The sequence below is a fragment of the Corvus cornix genome, chromosome 4 (genome assembly GCF_000738735.6).
Source record: "Corvus cornix cornix isolate S_Up_H32 chromosome 4, ASM73873v5, whole genome shotgun sequence".
Lineage (NCBI taxonomy): Eukaryota > Metazoa > Chordata > Aves > Passeriformes > Corvidae > Corvus > Corvus cornix.
In genome coordinates, this window is record NC_046334.1 from 30,540,020 (window position 1) to 30,560,082 (window position 20,063).

The window sequence follows — 20,063 nt, forward strand, 5'->3', positions numbered from 1 at the left end:
CTTACCTGATGCATCTCTCACTGGTTCCCAGTGCAAGTCATCGTCTTTGCCCTTGATCCATCCGCACAGTCCACTATCAAAATTACAGCTGTGCACCAGCACACCTGGCAGAACAGAGCAGGAGGTCACAAGAAAACCCAGAAATGATTCAGATTGGTTTGGTTTTCAATTTCCCATGTGGCTGACACTAGCAAGTAAGTGTGAAAATTAAATGTAGAAGAAGGAGCCCTAGGAAAAGAACCTGCAAAAATACTAAAACAATAAAAAGGACCCTTGTATTTATTAACAATGCACACTATTTTTGTGCTAATTTTTTTAAGATATAAAAGTAGAAAGGTTTTCATAAGCAAGGGGTTGGTTTTATAAAGCAGTTTAAAAGAGGTGCTTAAGATGTAGGAGCCCTGAAAAATGTATAAACCCCCAAGAAATCTCAAAATAATCATAAACCCTAGGTCCTGCATAGGAGACATGGTCTTTACCTGGGTCATCATTTGCTTCAAATTCATCAGCTGTAATCCCTCTTTCAATTTCAAGTATTTCAAACAGATTATTGCTCACTCCAGGCTGGCGTGGAACTGTGAGAAAAAATGAATGAGATAAGGAAGTAGGTCACTAACTAGCTTTATCTTTAACAAAAACCAGCAGAGCAGCTCTGGGCATTGTGCTTTTCCTGGAGATTTCAATACATTTAATTATATTTGACACAAAGACTCATAAACTTTATGCCTACATGATTTATGATTTGTGTTGCAACATTTACCTAAGCACTATAAAAGGTAATTCCAAATCTCCTAAAGGCCCTCTGAATGAAAGCTCCTTTTTAACCGGGGGGAAAGCTTTATCCTTGAAGCACACTATTGCTCTCCAAATGTGTTTTCAGAGACAGTGGTTTCTCAATTAAACAAAGCCACATGAAAGTCCTCACTCAACCCTTCCACCGACGTTTATAGGAGAACCTCGACAGGAGGCAGCAGTACTTGGAAGAGGCCCCACGTGCACTTAACCTTTGAACTACAGCTGAAGGTACATCCATCTATCTGCAAAGGATCAGAGCTCCCCAAACAATTATCAGGGCTGTACTGAGAGTTGAGAAGGAGGAGCTCTAGTGGAAGCTGGAATTCAACTGTAATTACACTTTTTGCTTTCCAGCAGCACAGCCAGTCCTTCAGCTGCTCTTCCCAGCTGCAAGGAGAACGAACAGCTCTTGGTGATTAAGAAGCCCAGAGGTTATTAGACATTCAGCATCCAGGACAACCTGAAATTTATGAGGTCTTTGTGGGAGTGCCACAAAAACTTTTGTAGCCAAAGTCAGGTGGCTACGAAGACTCCCACATATTTCTGAAGATGCTGTGCCAGTCTGTGTACATCTCATGCAGATTTCTTGCCTGATGGACAGGTGTCAGCTAGAGATAAACAGATTACACTGAATAGAGCTGTCTTGGAAAATTCCTCATTTAGAGGCAGGTCTAATGCATAATTCGTAATAGTAGTAATGTGTTTCAGACATGTCCTTAGATTTAATAGGCACCTCTGACACCCAAGGTATTTGTAAGGGCCTTATCTATTAAAAACTTGACATGTTTTCCATTTGCAGTGCAAAAATAACTATTAATGTCTGACTTCAGGGGCAAGTGAGAACAAGAAGAATTAAGATGACTGGAAGGACTGTTGTCTTCAGAAAATCAAATCAAAGGTTAAGAAGGAACTTCTTTTGCACTAGGACAACATGAAAATAGCACTGCTGCAAGAGCTCCTCTAAAGCCAGAATACAGAAAAGAAAAAATGTTGAAATTGGGACAAAATAAGCAAATTCTAATGTATTTTTAAAATACTATTCTAGGCTAGGGATCTTGAATAAAAATTTTGTACAATAAAATCAAATACTTAAAAAGCTCAAAATCTGTAGGAAACTGATGAACTCATAAATATAATAGTCATTATTTGAATCATTAAGTCTCCCTTTTTTTGTTTCCTTTTTCTTTTTAATCCTTTGCAGATTTTAGACTATGTCTATTTGCAGTCTAGGATATTAATGCTCACAACAGCTTCAGGCTTACAGCTGACTTGGGTATTAGAGGACTGTTAATTTTTAAAAATACCTTGATTGTAAATAATATTTTTGCTGCTTTGTTTTATCTGGGCTATTTTGCCCACGTGACTAGAAACTTTGAGATTTAACATGAAAGAAACCTTACAAATGTGCACAGTCCACACAACCTAGGCCAATAATTGCCTTGCAGTACATCTACACACAAATGTTATATTCAGTCTCATAAAGGCATCACTCACCCTTAATCCCTGCCAGCAGTGTACCACTCTTCCCTAGGAGCTCTATCTATGCTGCTGCACGCCCAGGGACCACCACCTTACCTTCCCTCACCTCAGACTGTGCCAAGGGAAGAAGATACTGTTTGTTTTCTGTGCTATGGAGAGCAAGTCCGCAATTCGCTTCAGAACTGCTGAGCGCAGCAGGGCAGGGACCAAAGGCTCGGACCACAGGCTCACAGGAAAGTTCTGAATGAGCACTGTGGCAAAGAGCATGAAGGGAACCCACTGCCATGCTCTAAGATTTGTAGGATACTCAGGGGTCACAGTTTTAAGGTACATGTCTTGTGCACCCTCTTCCCAGTCTGTCATAATCCTTGTTTATGGAAAATACTGCAAAAAATACTGGGAATTTATTTTGTAAACTACTTCCGTTTACTTCCTTAAGTACCATTTCTAATGCGATGCTGTTTTCTACAAACCTGAGTTACGTCTGTGTGCACATACAAGCATTCTCCAAATTCAAGTTGATGTGTCTGCCTGTAATCAAAGCTCTGCAAAAATATTTTTTCAAAAATTCCCCCAGAGTCCTTTCCAAACACTTTTTTTATGAACTTCTAGAAGAATGTGTTGCAGTGCTCTAATACAGTCACTTCAGTGCTTGGACCTAATTACAGGAATGTGCACTCAATTTGAAACAAGGGTTACCATAAGTGATGCAGGACTCTAAATATGACCCACATGTACACTTCTTTCTGCCATGACAACCAGTATGTCGAGTGGAGATCGTGGGAGAAAGTACTTGGCACACTTATTTTCTGCAAGCTTTCCAAACCCTTTCTGTGTACTTTATATAGTGTATCAGTGTGCTTTTCACTTAACTTCAATGGTTTGATAAAGCTTGTTAAATAGAAACTTGGCTTCTTTTTCTTGGAGAATTTTATAAGCTCTGAGTGAGCCAATACATCAACACTACCATATTCTCAAAGTTCATGAGCTAACCTCTTCATAGATGCACAAATCTGGGGGAAAATATCACAACTGTGATTACTAAATATTAAGTAAGAGTGACTACTTTCCAGCTTTTTTAACCTTCGGGAAAACAATACAGCTTTTTTTTTATTTACTTGCTAATTGCTGAGTTTGGGAGTATAAGAAAGTGCATGTATATATATCAGCTAGTTTGCAATAAACAGAATATTTGTTTTGGTGTTACTAACCAAAACACGGAGTGCAATTTCATGTTATTAGTAATTGTTATTACTATTAATAATGCAGTTCTCTGGCTTACAGAAAACACTGGTTTTGCACTGTAAGTACAATTCCATTCCACATAATGATCATGACTAATTTTCCCATTTGCTAACAACAACAACAAAAAAAGGACAAAGATTTTTTGACTGAGTAATTACGACTGAAAGCTGTTAAATCCCACTTCCAAAAATCTCCCGCAAGTGATGAGATCTCACACAGAACTAGTAGAAAACAGCTAAAAGTAAGGGTAGTCCAGAGGTCAATTGGACTGAGAAAACAAGAGTAAATCCTGTTTTCCTCCAGGGAAGATTCTGATATATGCCGGGCTAAAAAGAAGAGGCAACAGAGAGGTGCATTTCACCCTTCCCTTTCAACACCCACAGTGTCCAGGACAGGTTTCTTATAATTCTACAAATTCAAATTCTGCAGTAAGAATTATTTCAGGAAGGGCTTTCTGTGCCACCCTCTCCAGCACTATCTACATATGAGGGGAGACACAACAGTGTCAGCATGCCACCACTCTCAAGTCCAATCTTGCATTTCAAAGGCAGTTACAAGGCTCATTAAGTTTTACTGAAATCAAGCATCTTGGTATTTATCTTTGCAGAAAGTTTTCTGCAAAGTAACCTGTCTGCTTTTCTATGAACATCCATTCAGGAGGTGCAGAGTGACAGCTGAGTTTCAGGGAAACACAGCTAAAACAAGGAGTGTACAGAAGCTTGCATATCAGATTCAGGGACAAAACTTGCTGGAAGATTGATTGAGGGTGAGACTTGCAAGACTCCTAGGTTTCATGACTGAACTCCAGAGTATCAACAGGAACAAAGTGCCTCTCTTAAATGCTTAAATACAAAGACAAATACATTTTAAAAGGTGCCAGAACAGTGAAGACAAATGAAATGCTGTTGTAAAATAATGCTACTCTAATTATATCAAGGAATAACAAACCCTCCATTCTTTGCTTTTGTTATTTCCCTTTTTTCAACAGCTTCAAGCATCACAAAACTGCACTTACAGCACTGAGGACTTTGCAGTCACTGAAAGGAAAAAAAGAAAGAAACAAGTTTTAATCCAATCTTTACATTTTTAATAGCTGTTATGAGAAACATTTCCTAATTCCAACTTTTTCGGCTCCACTAAGGGCCAAGAAGGAAAACTGCTGTACTGTCTTCTAATACAGATAAGGGGGTTTGTTCTTGCTCTCCTGATATCTAGTATTATGCTTTAGGTTTATGCTTTCAGTGCTTATTCAAATCCCAATAGTAGCAGAAATTCATAGTCTCATTGAGAAGTTTATTCTATTTGTTAGAGACTTACAACTAGGCCAGATTCCTCTGTACTTCACTGTAGTTTGTATCAGTCCTGAAATAGTTAAATATTAAGCTATCACTGCATTCCTCTCTCATTGCCATTCCCCCCATATCCATATCAGGAGAAGATTATCCTTGGTGCCAGATTCCACTGTCTGCATCTGACTAAGTGGTTCAAAGGCCAAGTGTAGGAATTCCATTTTAAAAAATACTAATTTTTTTGTTCTCTAAGAAAGCAGCACCCCAAAGTCACTGCAGGCATTTTTAGAAAAGGGGTAAAGCACCTAAAGCAAAGCAACAACCCAATACCTTTCAAAAGTTGTGAAGGTATTTAAATAACATTATCAGCATTTCTATCATTTGTGCTCTTCATTACTCCTGAACAGAGCAATTTCTCTGGCCCTCAGCTCATTTCAAGTTGAGCAGCACATTCAAGAGAGCTCTAAAGTGAGGTCAAGTTTACTCAGTGTGTGGAACAGCAGGTCAAATAACAACAAAGGGAGCAGATAGGGAGCAAGGAGTCACCAAGGGTAGCCCAGGAAAAGGTTAACTAACAAAAAAATAGAATTTGAAAAATGCTTGCAGAAAAAAGTACATTTGCCCCAGCACGTTTCCTCTCCTGATATGGACCAATCCTAGAGCACCAGGATTTGCAGGATTTGGTCTGGAACACTAGGACAGCTATCACTGCACAGTAGCCACTGGCCCCTTTGCCACAGATCGCCTGACAGAAGCAGCAGCTATTCAACGGCAGAGCAAAACAGTACTGCTTCCTCCAAGCCTGGCTAAGGCTTCAGAGCTCCATGGGAAAAAAAAGGAAGGGAAATGTCCATGCATCACAAGATAACCTAGCTGGAAACACAACTTTAAATACTGAGGTCTTCAGCAGATGCTAATGGCTGGGAGGCCAGAACTGCCAGTGGTTGCTGGGTACAATGCTCTCTGTGCTGGGTTTTGCCCATCCCTGTGATAAAACACTACCTTTCGTGACTCTTGGGAATACAACAACCCTTGGAGACACAGGAGGAAGTAGCCACCTAAGATGACACAAATTCTTCTGAAGACTTCACAAAACTGAAGTTAAATCCTACTTCATGACCTGTGGGGATCTAACATCGACTTTCTCCTCTGTTTTTCAAGAAAATAAAGAGTTACAAGACTACTAATTGCTGCCTGTATTCTCCAGTGGGAAACAAAGGCAGAAAGATCAAAGCTTTTTCTTCTCTTTCCAGGCAGGCATATGGGGACCACAGTGCAAATTTCTGAGAACTGGCTTCTTTGCTGCCTCGACTGGAGAAGCAGTTGGTGTGGAGAAATGAACCTAAAGAAGCTCAGTACAAGCCAAACAAAATTACCTCATATCCACAACCCAGGAATATTGCAAAGATGTCTGATGTAGGTGAGACTAAAACTGAAACAGCTTTAAAGAAGATGAAGGAAATAGTTCAAAACTCCCTTTCCCTGAGGAAATATAGAAGCAAGTGAAAAATCCACAAATGTTTTTGGCAGTGGGGGAGGGTTTGGCACATCCAAATAGCAGCTAAGAAGCAATTCAAAGGTTAGCTAAATGTTACTAGTCATTCCAGTTTGAAATCCTGTATTGTCTTAACACCATGGTTGTTAACATTGTGTCAGGCTGTAAGGAATGATTTTGGAGAGGCACTGGCTTACACTTAGTGGGAGCACTGCCGTCCTGAACTTGCAGTGCTTCACACTGAGCAGCTGCAGCCAAACAGAACCAGGCACTGCTTTCCGACAGGACTGGCCAGCAGGAACCTGAAGCTCAACCCACCCGGCACACTCCATCCGTAAGCTAACGTGAGAGGTGTTCCAGCTAACGCACTTCGCATTTGCCACAAGCCAAGAGCACTCATGCAGCTGGGTCTGCAGCCCTGCTAATGCCCAGGAATGCAGCACCCGGCGTAACGCACCCACGCTGCTGAACCCCTGGAGTGATGGCATCTGGGGATGTTCAGGTATCCCTGCATTATCCTTACAAGGGCAGTACTGAGGAGAGGCAGAGCCATGCTCTGTGCATCCTACATGTGGTAATGTACGTGGCTATAACTTTTCTACCTGCTTTTCTGTATGTCCCACATGAGGAGATGTAACTTCTCTTGCCCACAAACTCCTACAGTAACAGGATTCAACAGGTGAAGAAACACCTTACTCTACAAGCAATGCTTTCTTTGAAAAAGTAGCACATTCTTCTGAAACAGAACTGTTTTGCACTCTACTGTACATTTCAAATCCTTAACAAATGCTTTTTGCACCCCCTACACAAATGCTTCAAGACAAACAGAAGGTAGGAGAGGACTCCAGTGACCACTACCTAGATGATACTTCCAAAGTGCCCAGAAGAGAAAGGGAGAAAGAGCAGGAAGCAGAGTGGAAAGGAAAGAAAAAGATAAGAGAGAGGAAAAAACAGACACCAGCTCCATGAAGGATCACACTACTAGCATCATCTGGAGCACAAGTGGAGTATGTTTTCAGTCACAGAGTTATGTCACACACATATGTATATCAAGTATGTCCCTTGCAGGGAATCAAAAAAAGTTATATGGGATTGAAGACAGACATCTGTTGACTTGATCTGAGGACTCTCTGTTCCTGTATTACCTACCCAGGAACAGCTGCTGGTGTTTGACCCATTTCAGTCCTGCTGTGCTGGGCACTGAAGCCTTTGAAGCTATGTATGGACACGACAAACCTCAGAGGGTGGCAGCTGACCTAAACCAATAATTGATAACCACTTTGCAAAGATCCTGTGTTTGTTATACGTACCATAATGTAAGCTGCACTCAGACCAAGCCAAACTTAAAAGGCATTTACTTTCCTATTTTCCAAACTCCTATATCTGAAGCATATGTATTGAAAGCATTAGCTTCAAAATCTAGCCTCTAGGGACAATACAGAAAGACTAACTGTAAATAACAAGCTTTACACAAAGGATTGTTATGACTTCATGAAAGTAGCTGAAAACTATCCCTCTGCTTTAGAATTCCAGAGAACACTTGCAACATGAGACACCTGGGAAGCACAATGCTGGAGTCTACAATAATGTCCACAAAACGTTATTTTTAACTGTTGGTTCCCACTATATTAAGCTTTGTAAGTCTTTATTGTATTTCCTTTTAAAATTTCACTTATTTCTATATTTTGAATACAAAGCCAAAAGTACACTCTGCTAAGCAGTACCAGGATTTGGCTTCTAACATTTGTCAGCTTCTCTCTCCATTTTCAATTTATCTGTCTACAACAGATAAAATGTCACAGGGAAAACTCTTTTACGAGGAACAAAATATTTCACTGAGTAATGACCTACAACAACAAAGCCCAAGAAATTACCACACAGATGCCAAAGCAACCAGAAAAAAACTCCCACATTACTTGTGCACCTGCTCTGAGACAGCAAACTTTTCCTCCTACTACATTGCTTCAGCAGCTTTATTGTACAACAAGCTGAAGAGCTGATCCAACACCCTCCCCGTCTCTAAAATTAGCTGCAGAACTAAAGATGAAATCGGGTGTTGAGTATTTCTTGGCAGACATGCACAGCTCTGTAAGTGCCAGTAATGTCTCCTGTGGTATGCACTAAAGCTGGCACAATGGTGCTGTAGATTTCAGAGGAGCTCTTAAAATTACATGTGTTCATGCTATGAGAATCTTTCCTATCTTCAGCTTTTCATGTATCCCTTTCCACAGGGATTAGTCTCCCTGCTATTTTTGTGCATTTTTCCCATTGTTTAGTCATGAACATCTGAGACTATTCGAACCCATACAAAATAGGTCACATAGAAGTCTTTAGGTAATCAGACATGATCCCATTTCTTTACCATTCTTAAAGCTATGGTAATACTTTATTTAAGAGTGACTCTCAACTCTCTGAATTTGAATCCAACCACTTTATGAGTTATGTTGCACTTCAATACTTTTCAATAAAATGTCTCCCATTTCCCTAAAACCTTCATCTGAAAGCATAATTAAGTACTTCTATGGGACAATATACTCCATTATTTCAGGAGAGAAAAGATAAACACATTTTTTGATTAATTGATTCAGAACTCTCTTCCCAAATTTTTCTTAATAAAATCAACTATTTGTGCAGCTTTACCATATGACCATTTTCAGTTTGGTTTCTCTGTTCTCAATGGTATAGTGTTCCAAAAAATCCAAACAGTATTGTGCATGCTTCCACCTCACTCTATCTACAGCTTTGATAAACGAAAGCATATGGAAAATTACTTACTGAACACATCTCCTCGGGGTTTCTGAGGATCTGGCTGGATCCTGTTGTCATCTATAACTCCTGAGGAAGATGTAGTTTCAATGGGAACATGTGAAGGCTCTTCAGTTGTTACCAGAGGAGTTCTTTGTGGTGGTAGTGTAGGTCTTACTGTTGTAGGCTGAGGCGGTGTTGGAGGCTCTGTCACTGGTGTCGTGACTGGCCTTGTTGTCATTGGCATGTATCTCGTGGTTGGCTTGGGTGTCAGTCGAGTTGTTGTCCTGGGTGCAGGTTGAGTTGCCCCAGGCGTAGGACGAGTTGCTGGCCCAGGGGTAGGATGAATTGTCAGCCGGGGTGTCGGCCAAGCTGTTGGCCTGGTCACTGGCCTTTCTGTAACAAAAGCAGGTACATGTGATGGTCTGAGGGGTTGTGCCTCCAACATCAACAATCCTACTCGTTATACCACTGCCTCCCTCAGGGAGAGTGCAATTGCCTTGAATATCTGATATAGGCCAGGTGTTCCAATCACAACAACAGGAAAAATGGGAAAGAGAATCAAAATGGGACCAAAATGGACATCTCAGCTTCTCATCCCAGGAACTTAACAATCTATTTCATTATGACACAGAGAGACTTGGATGAAATAACTTTTCTTCCACTGAAAGTTTCCTTTAGTTAGCAATATGCTTTAGCACCAGTGCTGCTAAATTATCACATCCCTTTAGGGGGTACTTAGCATTGCAGCAGTTTAGAGATAATTTAGAATGACTGAAGGCCAAGACACTTCCATCCCACCTCCTCCCAAGAATCAAGTCTCTTTCAGAGTTGGCAAAACTTACCCAAAAGCACTGCTGGTTAAAAAAGCATGGGCAGGAAGCCATGGGTTAAGCAGCCCTCTAAACTAGACAAGTTCGAGTTTAGGACCAAGTTTTTTACTGAAAGAGTGATAAAGTTCTGGAATCCTCTGCCCAGGGAGGTGGTGGAGTCACCATCCCTGGATGCGTTTAAAAAAAGATTGGATGTGGCACTCAGTGCCATGGTTTAGTTGAGGTGGTGTTAGGGCATGGGTTGGACTCGGTGGTCTGGAAGGTCTCTTCCTACCTGGTGATTCTGTGGTTCATAATCAGGAGTGGCAGCAAGTTTAGGAAGACCCCAATGTTAAAACCATTTTGATCAGAGACGAGCAGATACCTTTGGCTTAAGAAAATTCTTGCAGACCTCTCCATCTAAACATTTCTCCTCGTCAATAAGCAGTAATAATTTTAGAGATTGCACCTAAGTCAGCCTTCATTTAGATCTTTACCTTTACTAAACACCAGGAAACTAAGTAAATGACATTTTTCAGCCTTCACAAAAATGAGGTGGTGGACTGAGCACCACTTCCACCACAGTGACAGCACCCACAATACCATCTCCTCCAATGTTTCATAAAGAAAGGACAACAAATTTTAACTTGGTCTCACAAGGAGAGTTTCTGCAGACATGAAATACAAGAGTATCTGTTCTGTTATTTCCTATTTGTTAATAAGCCTTTAGTATCTCACTGGAGACCTTAAAAGGCTCAGTAAGAACTCTACTCACACATTTTGTGTACCAGCGTTTCAAGTATAACACACAGTTAAAATGAAGAACTACTGTTTGTTAAACAGTGAATTGTTTGATGATAGCAAGTAAAGAAGTTTTCCCTCTGGCCACTTGTTTATTACTATCCCTTTGAACACCCTGCAGTTTTGACATTTATAGTATATTAAAATATAAAATGCCCCTTAGGACTATGTCCCAGTAACACACATGAAATGTGCCCACACATAATTGCAAGCACTCAGGATGTGAAAGAACACCTTTTACCATGACAGCTACAGCCAAAGGGAAAAAGTGGTAGTGCTCTTTAAAGAGATCAGCGAGTCACCAAGGACCAGATCCCACAAAGGAATGCAGGATCAAAAAGATCCAGCAGATGTCACAGAGCTGCACAGTCCTGTGGGACATCAAATAAGGGGGAGCTCCAACAGCCTATTCTGTACCAAGGGGGTGGCTGCTTCTCCCAAGAGAAAGGTGGCCAAGGGAATTTTCCAACAGCAAATCATTCCAGAGAAATCTTCCCTCCTGCCTCTGTTCACATCTGGGAAGCAGCAGGGTGTGGAGGGGGTGAGCAGCTGAAATGGGCTAGTTGGGGAGTGTACATAACAACAGGGTATGAGTAATATGCACTGTTTGATCAGACCTACCCTGCTTACTCAGTTGTTCTCATCCTGATGCAATCTCTAGAATCAAGCTGTGAATAGGGAGAGGTGAATTTCCTTCTAATTATGAAAATGTCTCAGGAAAAGATATTTTTACCAAGGCATGCTAAGACCTAGAAAACTCCAACTACATTCCCCAGCCCCCTATTTAGTATTAAAAACAGTTAAGAGAAACCCAGACCGATAGTGCTGTACCTTAAAGTTTACAAAATGGGACACAAGCTTTCAGAATCTCTATTTTAAAAGGAGCATTACATACGTATGCAGTTTGTTCCATTGTCTCTGTACCCTTCTTTACACTTGCATTTGTAGGATCCTGGAATGTTGTAGCAGTGTGAAAAACTACCACACTGATGGTGGCCAAGGGAACATTCATCTATATCTGCAACAGAAAATTTACATTAAAAAAATCATTTGCTTCAAAGAAACCTTTCTGCTTATCCCTGCAAAAAAAAAACCCAAACATTATTACTATTTTGATTATGTAAAAAAAATAATAAAACTTTTGCCAGTGGGAAAAGGAAAACAGTCACAAATCAATGTGGTGATCCAACCATTAGGGTAAATGGGGACTATTGGGCAACTCTGGTGTTGCTCAGCTTATACCTTAGCATCAGCTTCAGACATGCCATTGCTAGACTGCAGTTGAGATCATTAAGATCACAATTTTAACAGCCACTTCTTACAGGTGACAGAATAAGAAAAAAACTGAGTCTAGGAACATGCATGTTCTTAATCACACAGATATTAAACTGGTTTTTCTTCATAAAATGCTTCCCATATTAAACATATAGATGTTTCTACATCAAGTAGAAACTGCTGGAAACCTTTCATATGACATATCCACATTTACTGCCAGTGATGCAAGCAAAAATCTCCAAATTCCAGTGCTCTGAATACAAATGTCTCTGAAAAAAAATACTTAAGCAAACATAAAGCAATGCCTCATTATCTCCACACAATCTTTTTTCAGTGAAAGAATCATAACCAGTTAAGACCCTGTGAAACTAAGGCAGAGAGACCCAGGAATATCTTTGTTGAAGGGCATATACCAGCTGCATTCCAGTCTCATGTCCAGACAACATCAGGTTATTTCCCAACTCCTGCTTCTTCCCCACCTGTCTTCAGGGGAAGGAAAGTTGGGCAGTCTGGGTTGGGAGGAGCGAGGGTGTGCACATTTTCTGATCTTGGATCTTGGGGCATGCTATGGAGCACACCAGTGTTACAGCTCAGGTATAGCCCAAGCTCATACATCGCTCCCAAGCCTACAACTGCCAATGACAGTGAATCCCGCAGGAAAAAGGGCTTTGGAAAGGAATTCCTGGGGTCATCAGCTCTGCTCTCCCCACTAGCTTCCACACAAGAACCAGTTACAAGAATGTGGACCAAATACATGCCTTCTCTTTCACAACCTATTTCTATAATCCATCTTTCTTAAAATACTGATGCAGTGTAAAACCCCCTGCTTCAACGTTTCAGCCATAATAAACAAACATTCCTCTTTGAACCATTAATTTCATTTCAGAATATGCAGCTCTATTATGTGCACATAAAAAATAGCTCGTTATTACCATGGCATTGGTATTTGCCTCCGATGTACATCAGATCAAAGCCTTTATGACACCTGCAAATGTAGCTTCCAAAAGTATTGACGCAGTGCCTAAACCGTGGACAGAGAACCCTCCCAGTAGCACACTCATCAATATCTGTAGAAACAAAGGAACTGTATTATTCTTAATAACAGTTAAAATACAATGTACGCTGTCTAAATGAAACAGGTTTCACATAATGGAAAGCTAAAGAATAGCCAAAGTATTTTTCATAAGGGCCCTTGGTCAGCCAGCAGTAATACCTGAGCACTTCTTCTGGCTGTGCCCTCTCAGTTCAGCTCTGGGTCACAGGCAGATACCCAGGGAGCAGCCGATGCTCACCCACTGCTGCTCTCCCTGCCTGGGAAACTCTCACACGAGGTCAGGCTGACACACAAAAGCTGCTTGCACTACCACTCACTCTGTAGTCCTTGGACACCGAGCTGAGGCTGCTGAGTGCTTAAACACTAATTCTCCACTGCCATGCACGGCTGCTTCTGACGCACACAGCTCCTCGCATCTGCTGGTTATCTACAGGGCACAGTTCAAGCCTCTGCTCTGCAGCTCTATCACACTCTTGATCTACGGGAAAGCAGATTTTGCTCTCCACTCAGTTCTTTTCCCAAAAGGAGCACTTCAGTTGCCGATGTCAAGAGTGCAAAACAAAGCCGAGTGATTGATGCCCTGCTGCTCTTGTGAAAGAGGGCTGAACGAGGCAGTCTCTCTTCTACTGCACAGAAAAAAATGTTACCACAAAGCTGGTGGTTAGTTAGGACAGCTACCTGAGGTGGGGGAGATGGAGCTTCAGCTTCCCCAACCTGTGTTCCCACAGCCAAAAGAAGTGACCTCAAGCCATGAATTACTGGCCAGACAGGTTGCCCCAGTAGCGCCTGCTGCCAGTGTCCACTCTGCATGAAGAATTACTGAGGACGGCAGGGATTCAACCCCTGAGCTCCCACCCTCCTGGCCTGTCAGACTGCTCTCTCTCCATCGAGAGCACTGCTGGAATGGTGCAGCAAAGGCCTCATTGAGAAAGAAAACAAGGCCAATACTGGGCACCTCTCCACATGCCTGAATCTTCCTATAAATCTGTCTCTTGATTTGAATTTATTGTTAACATTTTAGGCTTTGAATATGTTACTGAGTTTTACAAACCCTACCATGTTTCTTATTATAATTTAATCTACAAGTCACAATTTTCTACCCTTTATTAAAATATTATTTCGAGGCTGCAAGTTTCAGACTCTTGATGAGTTAGTTGTGTTCTTTGTTGGTTTTGGCTGGGTTTTTTTAATCTTTAAACCACAACTTCAAAAAGTAGTTCAGTAAGAAAAAGATTAGCCACTGAATAACCTCATCATGGCATGGATTATGATCTTAAAAATCTAAGGTAGCATGTCCTGCTTTTTCCTCTGTACATGTTTGTATTTATTCACATTTTTGCAAACTCACATAAGGCAAAAATTATGTTAAATTATGGCAGCAGTGTGGTGGTAGGCAGTTATATGTCCTAGAGATACAGGACTGAACTGCTAATCAATACACTGTTCAAAACTGATGCAAAATTATGGAAAAATGAACAGCCTTCCACTTGCATATAATGAGACGTGCGTGGATGCTCATTACTGAGGGGAAAATCACTTTTTGATCAGTAGCCACAAGATGATGTGCAATATGATTGTGATTAGTTTCCTGCAGCTCTCAAACAGTACAGTACAGTGACGGTGGCTTCTTTCAAGCCAATTCACACCTGGACCAAAAGGTGTGGGGCTGTTTCCCTCTGCCTGCTGCAACATGCCGTGGCTCATACATGCCTCCCATGAAAGGCAGGGCACGGAGGTGTGGTCTGTATTCTCACCTCAGCCCAGGGAGCTGCTCCAAAGGCACATAAGGGAGTGTGATGATCAGCATCTAATGAGTCTGATGGTCAGTGTCCACCAGAGAAGCAGAATTGCTTCTCTCTCTTGCTGCAAGTATGACCATATTACCAACTCAAGCACAAAATAACTATGAGACTACTTTAAAAATAGTATGATTTTTAAGTTTACAAGGCCATATTTTCAAGTTTCTAAACACAAAAAAGGGGAAATAATTAATTTTATAGTGAAAAATAATTTTTTTCAGCCCTCAAATAATCTCAGATCATTTGAAGCTGAAATATGTATACAGATTTCATTAAATGAAAATCCCAATCCAAAATCCTGCCAACACTGATTGATTTATTGATTCAAGAGTCATTAATCAATTAACTAGCTGTTTAATTGACATTTTCACTGAATACTTTGCTGCATTATTTTTTCACTTTGTGGTCATTTAGTTTATATGATTTACCTTTCTAGCCAAATTAGTGGCTCTTTACTGAGAAGGAACATTTTAAACAAGAGGATGATCAGCAAGTGTTAAAACAGAATAATGCCTAGAGGAATTTCCACCTGTGCTAAAAATAAGCATTGCATTCCCAGCTGTCTTTCCAACTCTCCTCAAACAAGCATTTCATGAGCTGTAGCCAATGCGCACTTCAATTTTCTTACCATCACCTACACCTCTGTTTGTACTGCAGCATTATCCAGACCCTTGCTGGAGCCAACCACCTCTCCAACAGTGACAGGCTTGTACAAACAGGAGGAAAAAACCAGCCCTAGTTCCAAGTAGCTTCAGTTCTTTGAGGTGTCATATATTTATCTCAAACTCGATAAAGAAATAACACAGAAAGGGTGCATGTCACAATTGCTTCTTACTAAAAAAAGGGAGAACATTATGTTATGAGGTGGGAAGAACAGACCATTATGTTATGAGGTGGGAAGAACAGACATCTCTTGCTGTAACTATTTTCTCTGTATTGTACAAGGCTGCTCTGAAATTCTTGTGGAAATTCTAGAAATAGGTTATGAGGTCATTCTGAATGATACACATCCAACTAAAATGTGGGTACGCAGTTCTTTGCCTTTCTGGGAAAAAAAAGTGTTTTTTTGAAAACTTCAAAGAGCTTCATAGGACTGGTCTGAATGTTAGTCTTTGGGATTAAAGTGCACTTTGTTTATTTCAAAGTGTGAAGTTTGCCTGAATAGAAAAATGCACACCAGGAGAATGTTGCAAGCATTTTTTCTAGCAAATTTCTCTACTTGGTGTAACTTTCTTGAATTTGTACTCAAAATCACTCAGCTCCCTATGGCATGGCACAAGTATCTTACAAAGATCTCTCTGCCATAATATCCACAATGGGATTTATCACAACTTAGTCCCTTCAGCGTGCAGCAATGGTGGGGTTTTTTTCTCCTGTTCTGTCCATTCTTTTCCATACACAGACATGTCAATCATGCACTTCAGAAAGCCTCCGACTTGGTGTGGAGCCTGCTCTTCTCACCAGAAGATCTAGGGTCTATCCCTTTCTCTGACAACAAATTCTTGGTCAGCATGGGTCAGGCACTCGAAGAACCACCCATCCTGTGGACAGCCAAGTTACCCAAATGCATGATCAGCACATCCCCATTTTCTTACATTCTTTCAGTGCAAGTGTTGTTACTGGTTATGGAATTGCAGCACTCCACAGAATATAAATAATAAAATCACTGGAGCATCATATCCACTCAGGATATATAGTTAATGACTAATGAAATCACATGTCACACTGTTCTTCAAACCATAGTAAAGTCTGATTAACCATAAGCACCTTCTCCATGTTCACAAACGTGGGAACAAAACATTTCACTTTTATACACTCTGAGTTTCTGTGTTTATTTTAAAACCTGGAGTTTTCACAGTCTGGAAGAAAGACTGAAGATTCAGTCCCACTAAAACTGGGAGCACAAGCAGCCCTTCACCTTGCTCCACTATAATATCAGTGATTTTTACAAATTATTCTTCTACCCAGTGAGCTAGGCACCACCTTTTTGGGTATGAGGGAAAGGTGATCTCCCCATTCCTTTTTTTACGCAGGCAGGTATTTTGGAGTTAGCAATAGTTTAAAATAACCCAGTAGCAGGAGTGGCAAGGGCTGAGGGCTTGGATACCAAGGAGTCTGTATGGGCTTTAGGCAGACAATGAAACTTGCAGGATTGGAGGAAAACACTGGCAATCTCTGACACAAGGGCACCTGAGCAACAGCCTTATCACAATTCTCATTATTAACTTTAAACTGCATGTTCAATGCATTCTAAGGACATCTGATAAACTCTCTTGAACTGCATTCTGTGTAAGGATAAAAGCATTTTGCAGAAAAAAAAATAAAATTGAATCTACATTTGATCACCTACCTACACAAGTCCTGCCATCAGGCCCAAGCTGCAGCCCTGGAGAAGGACAGCGGCAGCGCACTTCCCCTTTCAGTACGTCACAGCCATACTGACAGTTTGCCATCAGGCAAGAAAGGGCATCTGAAGAAAAATAATTGGACATATTTAGATAAAGACTCTGATCAGTACTAGAAAACAACTGAAAACTTCAGAGAATTAAGATGTCACATATTTATGATAAAAGTGGGAACCTGCTTGTTGAGTTTGACGGGTATCCTTCGAAGAGGAACTACATCTGCCAGTAAAATTTTTCTTTCCACAAACTACATCTCTAAGAAAAAAAAAAAAAAAAAAAAAAAAGAGAAAACTACCACAACTGTAGTAAGTTGTGTTATAGAATGCAGTCCCCAGAATATAAAGGCTAGTATGTACTATAGACTCTCCTGGACAGTACTGCCAGTTTAAAAATGGGGCATCTCTAATTAAAGGTAATTTCTCTCCCCTTCTCTCTGCCCAGACATTCAAAATAACTGCTTTTATGGGAGCAAGTAGGAACCTGATCTCCAGAGAGATGGCAGTACAGTTTTTATACCAGTCAAACAACCAACATCTGCAGCGTTAAAGATTTTACATTATAAGGCCACAAGGCAGCAGAACTGCAGGTGTCTTGCTGCAATGAAAACTGCAAGCACTTGTCCTCGAAGGCCAATTAACAGTGATTTACAGCCTTGAAGAATGCTTTGGGGGAAATTTTTAATAAAACTAATACAATCAAAACAATTGCTCTTGCTTTTTTCAGCCTAATTAAACTAGGAAAAAAAGGAGCTCGTCTTGTGCAGCTGCCTAACTTCCAGCAAGATTAATCTTTTACTTTGGGACTCATCTTCATTTCACAGAAGTTTCCCGGGGAAACTCGAGCAGGGATTTTGAGAAGCTGGAAAAGAGCAAGCAGCAAGGCTGGCCGTACTTGAGCAGGTTCCATCTGGCATAAGCATGTAGCCGTTCAGACAGTAGCACTTGTAGCTGCCGTAGGTATTCATACACCGGTGTTTGCACGGCCGCGGCTTTAGTCCACACTCATTCAGATCTGAAATGAAGGGCACAGGGGAAGAGGGTGGGAAAAGAAAACACACAAGGCATGCATGGCAAAACTACTGGTCCAAGCTGCTGGAGAAGGAAGGAAAAATATGGCAATTAGATTTTGATATGCAGTTCAGCTGATAGCAAGTGTCCAGAACATCCTGCACGAAGCGTTGTTCATCCCTCTGGCCAAGCAGCTAATTTTGCTTGGTTTCAAATGCATCTTTTAAAAAATGACAGTATTAGTATTAGATGAAGAGCCAGCTGTTTCATTAGGCAACACACAAGCTCAGGCTGCCCACATCTTGCCACTGTTCATGTTGATGCCATGTCCAGGACCAGCCAGCATTCGGAAAGAGGAGGAGGAGAAAGAAAGCAAACATCACTCTGCAATCATTATCAGCAATTCTGATAGCAATTCAGGGATTCACTATCATGCTTCAAAATTAGTGGCAGAGGACAGTAGGAAAGCTGATGCTAACCTACTTTAAATAATCTCACAGAGAAAATTTATTCCTTATCTAGAAAATACTAAAAAAAAGTATCTGGCATCAGCTATATTCGTCAAGGACTATCCATGAGGGCTAGTATTTCAGATCTGCAATTTAATACAGAACTAATGACTTGAACTGAAAATATTCAGCCTACAATTTCCATATTAGTAGACAGAACTTCAAACAAGAAGTAAAGATGGAGTGACTTCCTTCAGAATTCTCTTCCAAGAATATGTGTTGATTTTATCTGAGTAAACCAGAATATTTTGTTACTTATTTTTATTGCTAGTTATTTGTATAGTGATGAACAAAGATAACAACAGAGATGAAAATAATAGATCTATCCACAAATCCAGCCAGCAAGAACTTCAAAAACGGAGTTATCAACCCTCATCTCTAATACTGCACCATGCTTTCTGGAGGTCTGTTGCAGACAGAGAATCACCATTATTTCCAGAAGTTTTCAAAGACCATCTCCCAGTATTAAGCACTATCTTATCAAGTGTCCCTCAATCCATGTAGTAGAAAAACAAGCCTCGAGGCTCCTATCATGTGGTAGATACCCACACACAGTAGCCACTTATAAAATGCCAGCTGGGGAGGTGGCTGATGCCTTCTGTGGATTAGAGGTGAAGGCTCAGGGCTAAGATGCTGAACCAGAAAGATAAATACAACTGTGGTTAAAATGAAGTCAGTAATCCATTGATTGCTTTTTGGAACTAAAGCAGAAAACTTAACTTGGTCTATGCAGTAAATGGAGTGAGAAAGGATACATTCGCTATGGAAGTGAAGTTAGAGAAAACATTGATTCTAGACAACTACACCTGGAGTTTTACAAGTTCCTAATGTTTGGATTTTAAACTTGTCCTGAAACTCTGTAATCACTTAGTTTTTGAGAGTAACATTCTTCATCTTATTCTCTTCAGGCAAACTACTTTTAAATGGCATTGTAAAACTGAGAAATGCATTCCCTTCCATTTTGACTGATAAAATGCAGAGCCATCAAGTGAAAATACATGTATCAGACTACAAAACATTGATGTAATCCAAACTCAGCCATGAGGATGTTGCCTGTTATGTCACTGCTGTTCCTGAGAGCTCCTAACAGTGTTTATGTTATCATAAAATCTGCTGTCTTCTGACCTACTTTGTTTCCGTCTTCATGGGGCCAAGGAATAGCGAGCATCATGCAGACATGACCCTCCCAGAACCCTTCCCCTTATTTCATTTTCCAAGATTTCGGGAAGAACAGCATGTTTAAGGACAAGAATATTTCCTGCTCCCCTCTTCCACAAGAGGGTAGTGGTAAGGGATGTAATTTTCCATTTCTTCCTGTGTAAGGCTGAACAAGATGTTTCCAGGAAACCTGAA

At 40.7% G+C, this 20,063-nt stretch overlaps 1 protein-coding gene across 3 annotated transcripts in view; it reads right to left on the minus strand.

Moving 5' to 3' along the window:
• The window catches only part of NPNT (nephronectin), a 48,630-nt gene that overhangs the window by 7,136 nt on the left and 21,431 nt on the right, over window positions 1–20,063 (minus strand). For 2 of the 3 annotated variants that reach the window (XM_039551106.1, XM_039551107.1), the window contains 7 exons: window positions 18,086–18,205; window positions 17,140–17,259; window positions 12,869–13,003; window positions 11,557–11,679; window positions 9,079–9,444; window positions 480–575; window positions 6–104 (listed from right to left, as the gene is read on the minus strand). In XM_039551106.1, the coding sequence (XP_039407040.1) occupies window positions 6–104; window positions 480–575; window positions 9,079–9,444; window positions 11,557–11,679; window positions 12,869–13,003; window positions 17,140–17,259; window positions 18,086–18,205 (1,059 nt within the window). The remainder of the gene's footprint in view (window positions 1–5; window positions 105–479; window positions 576–9,078; window positions 9,445–11,556; window positions 11,680–12,868; window positions 13,004–17,139; window positions 17,260–18,085; window positions 18,206–20,063) is intronic. The other variant, XM_039551108.1, reaches the window with a different exon arrangement.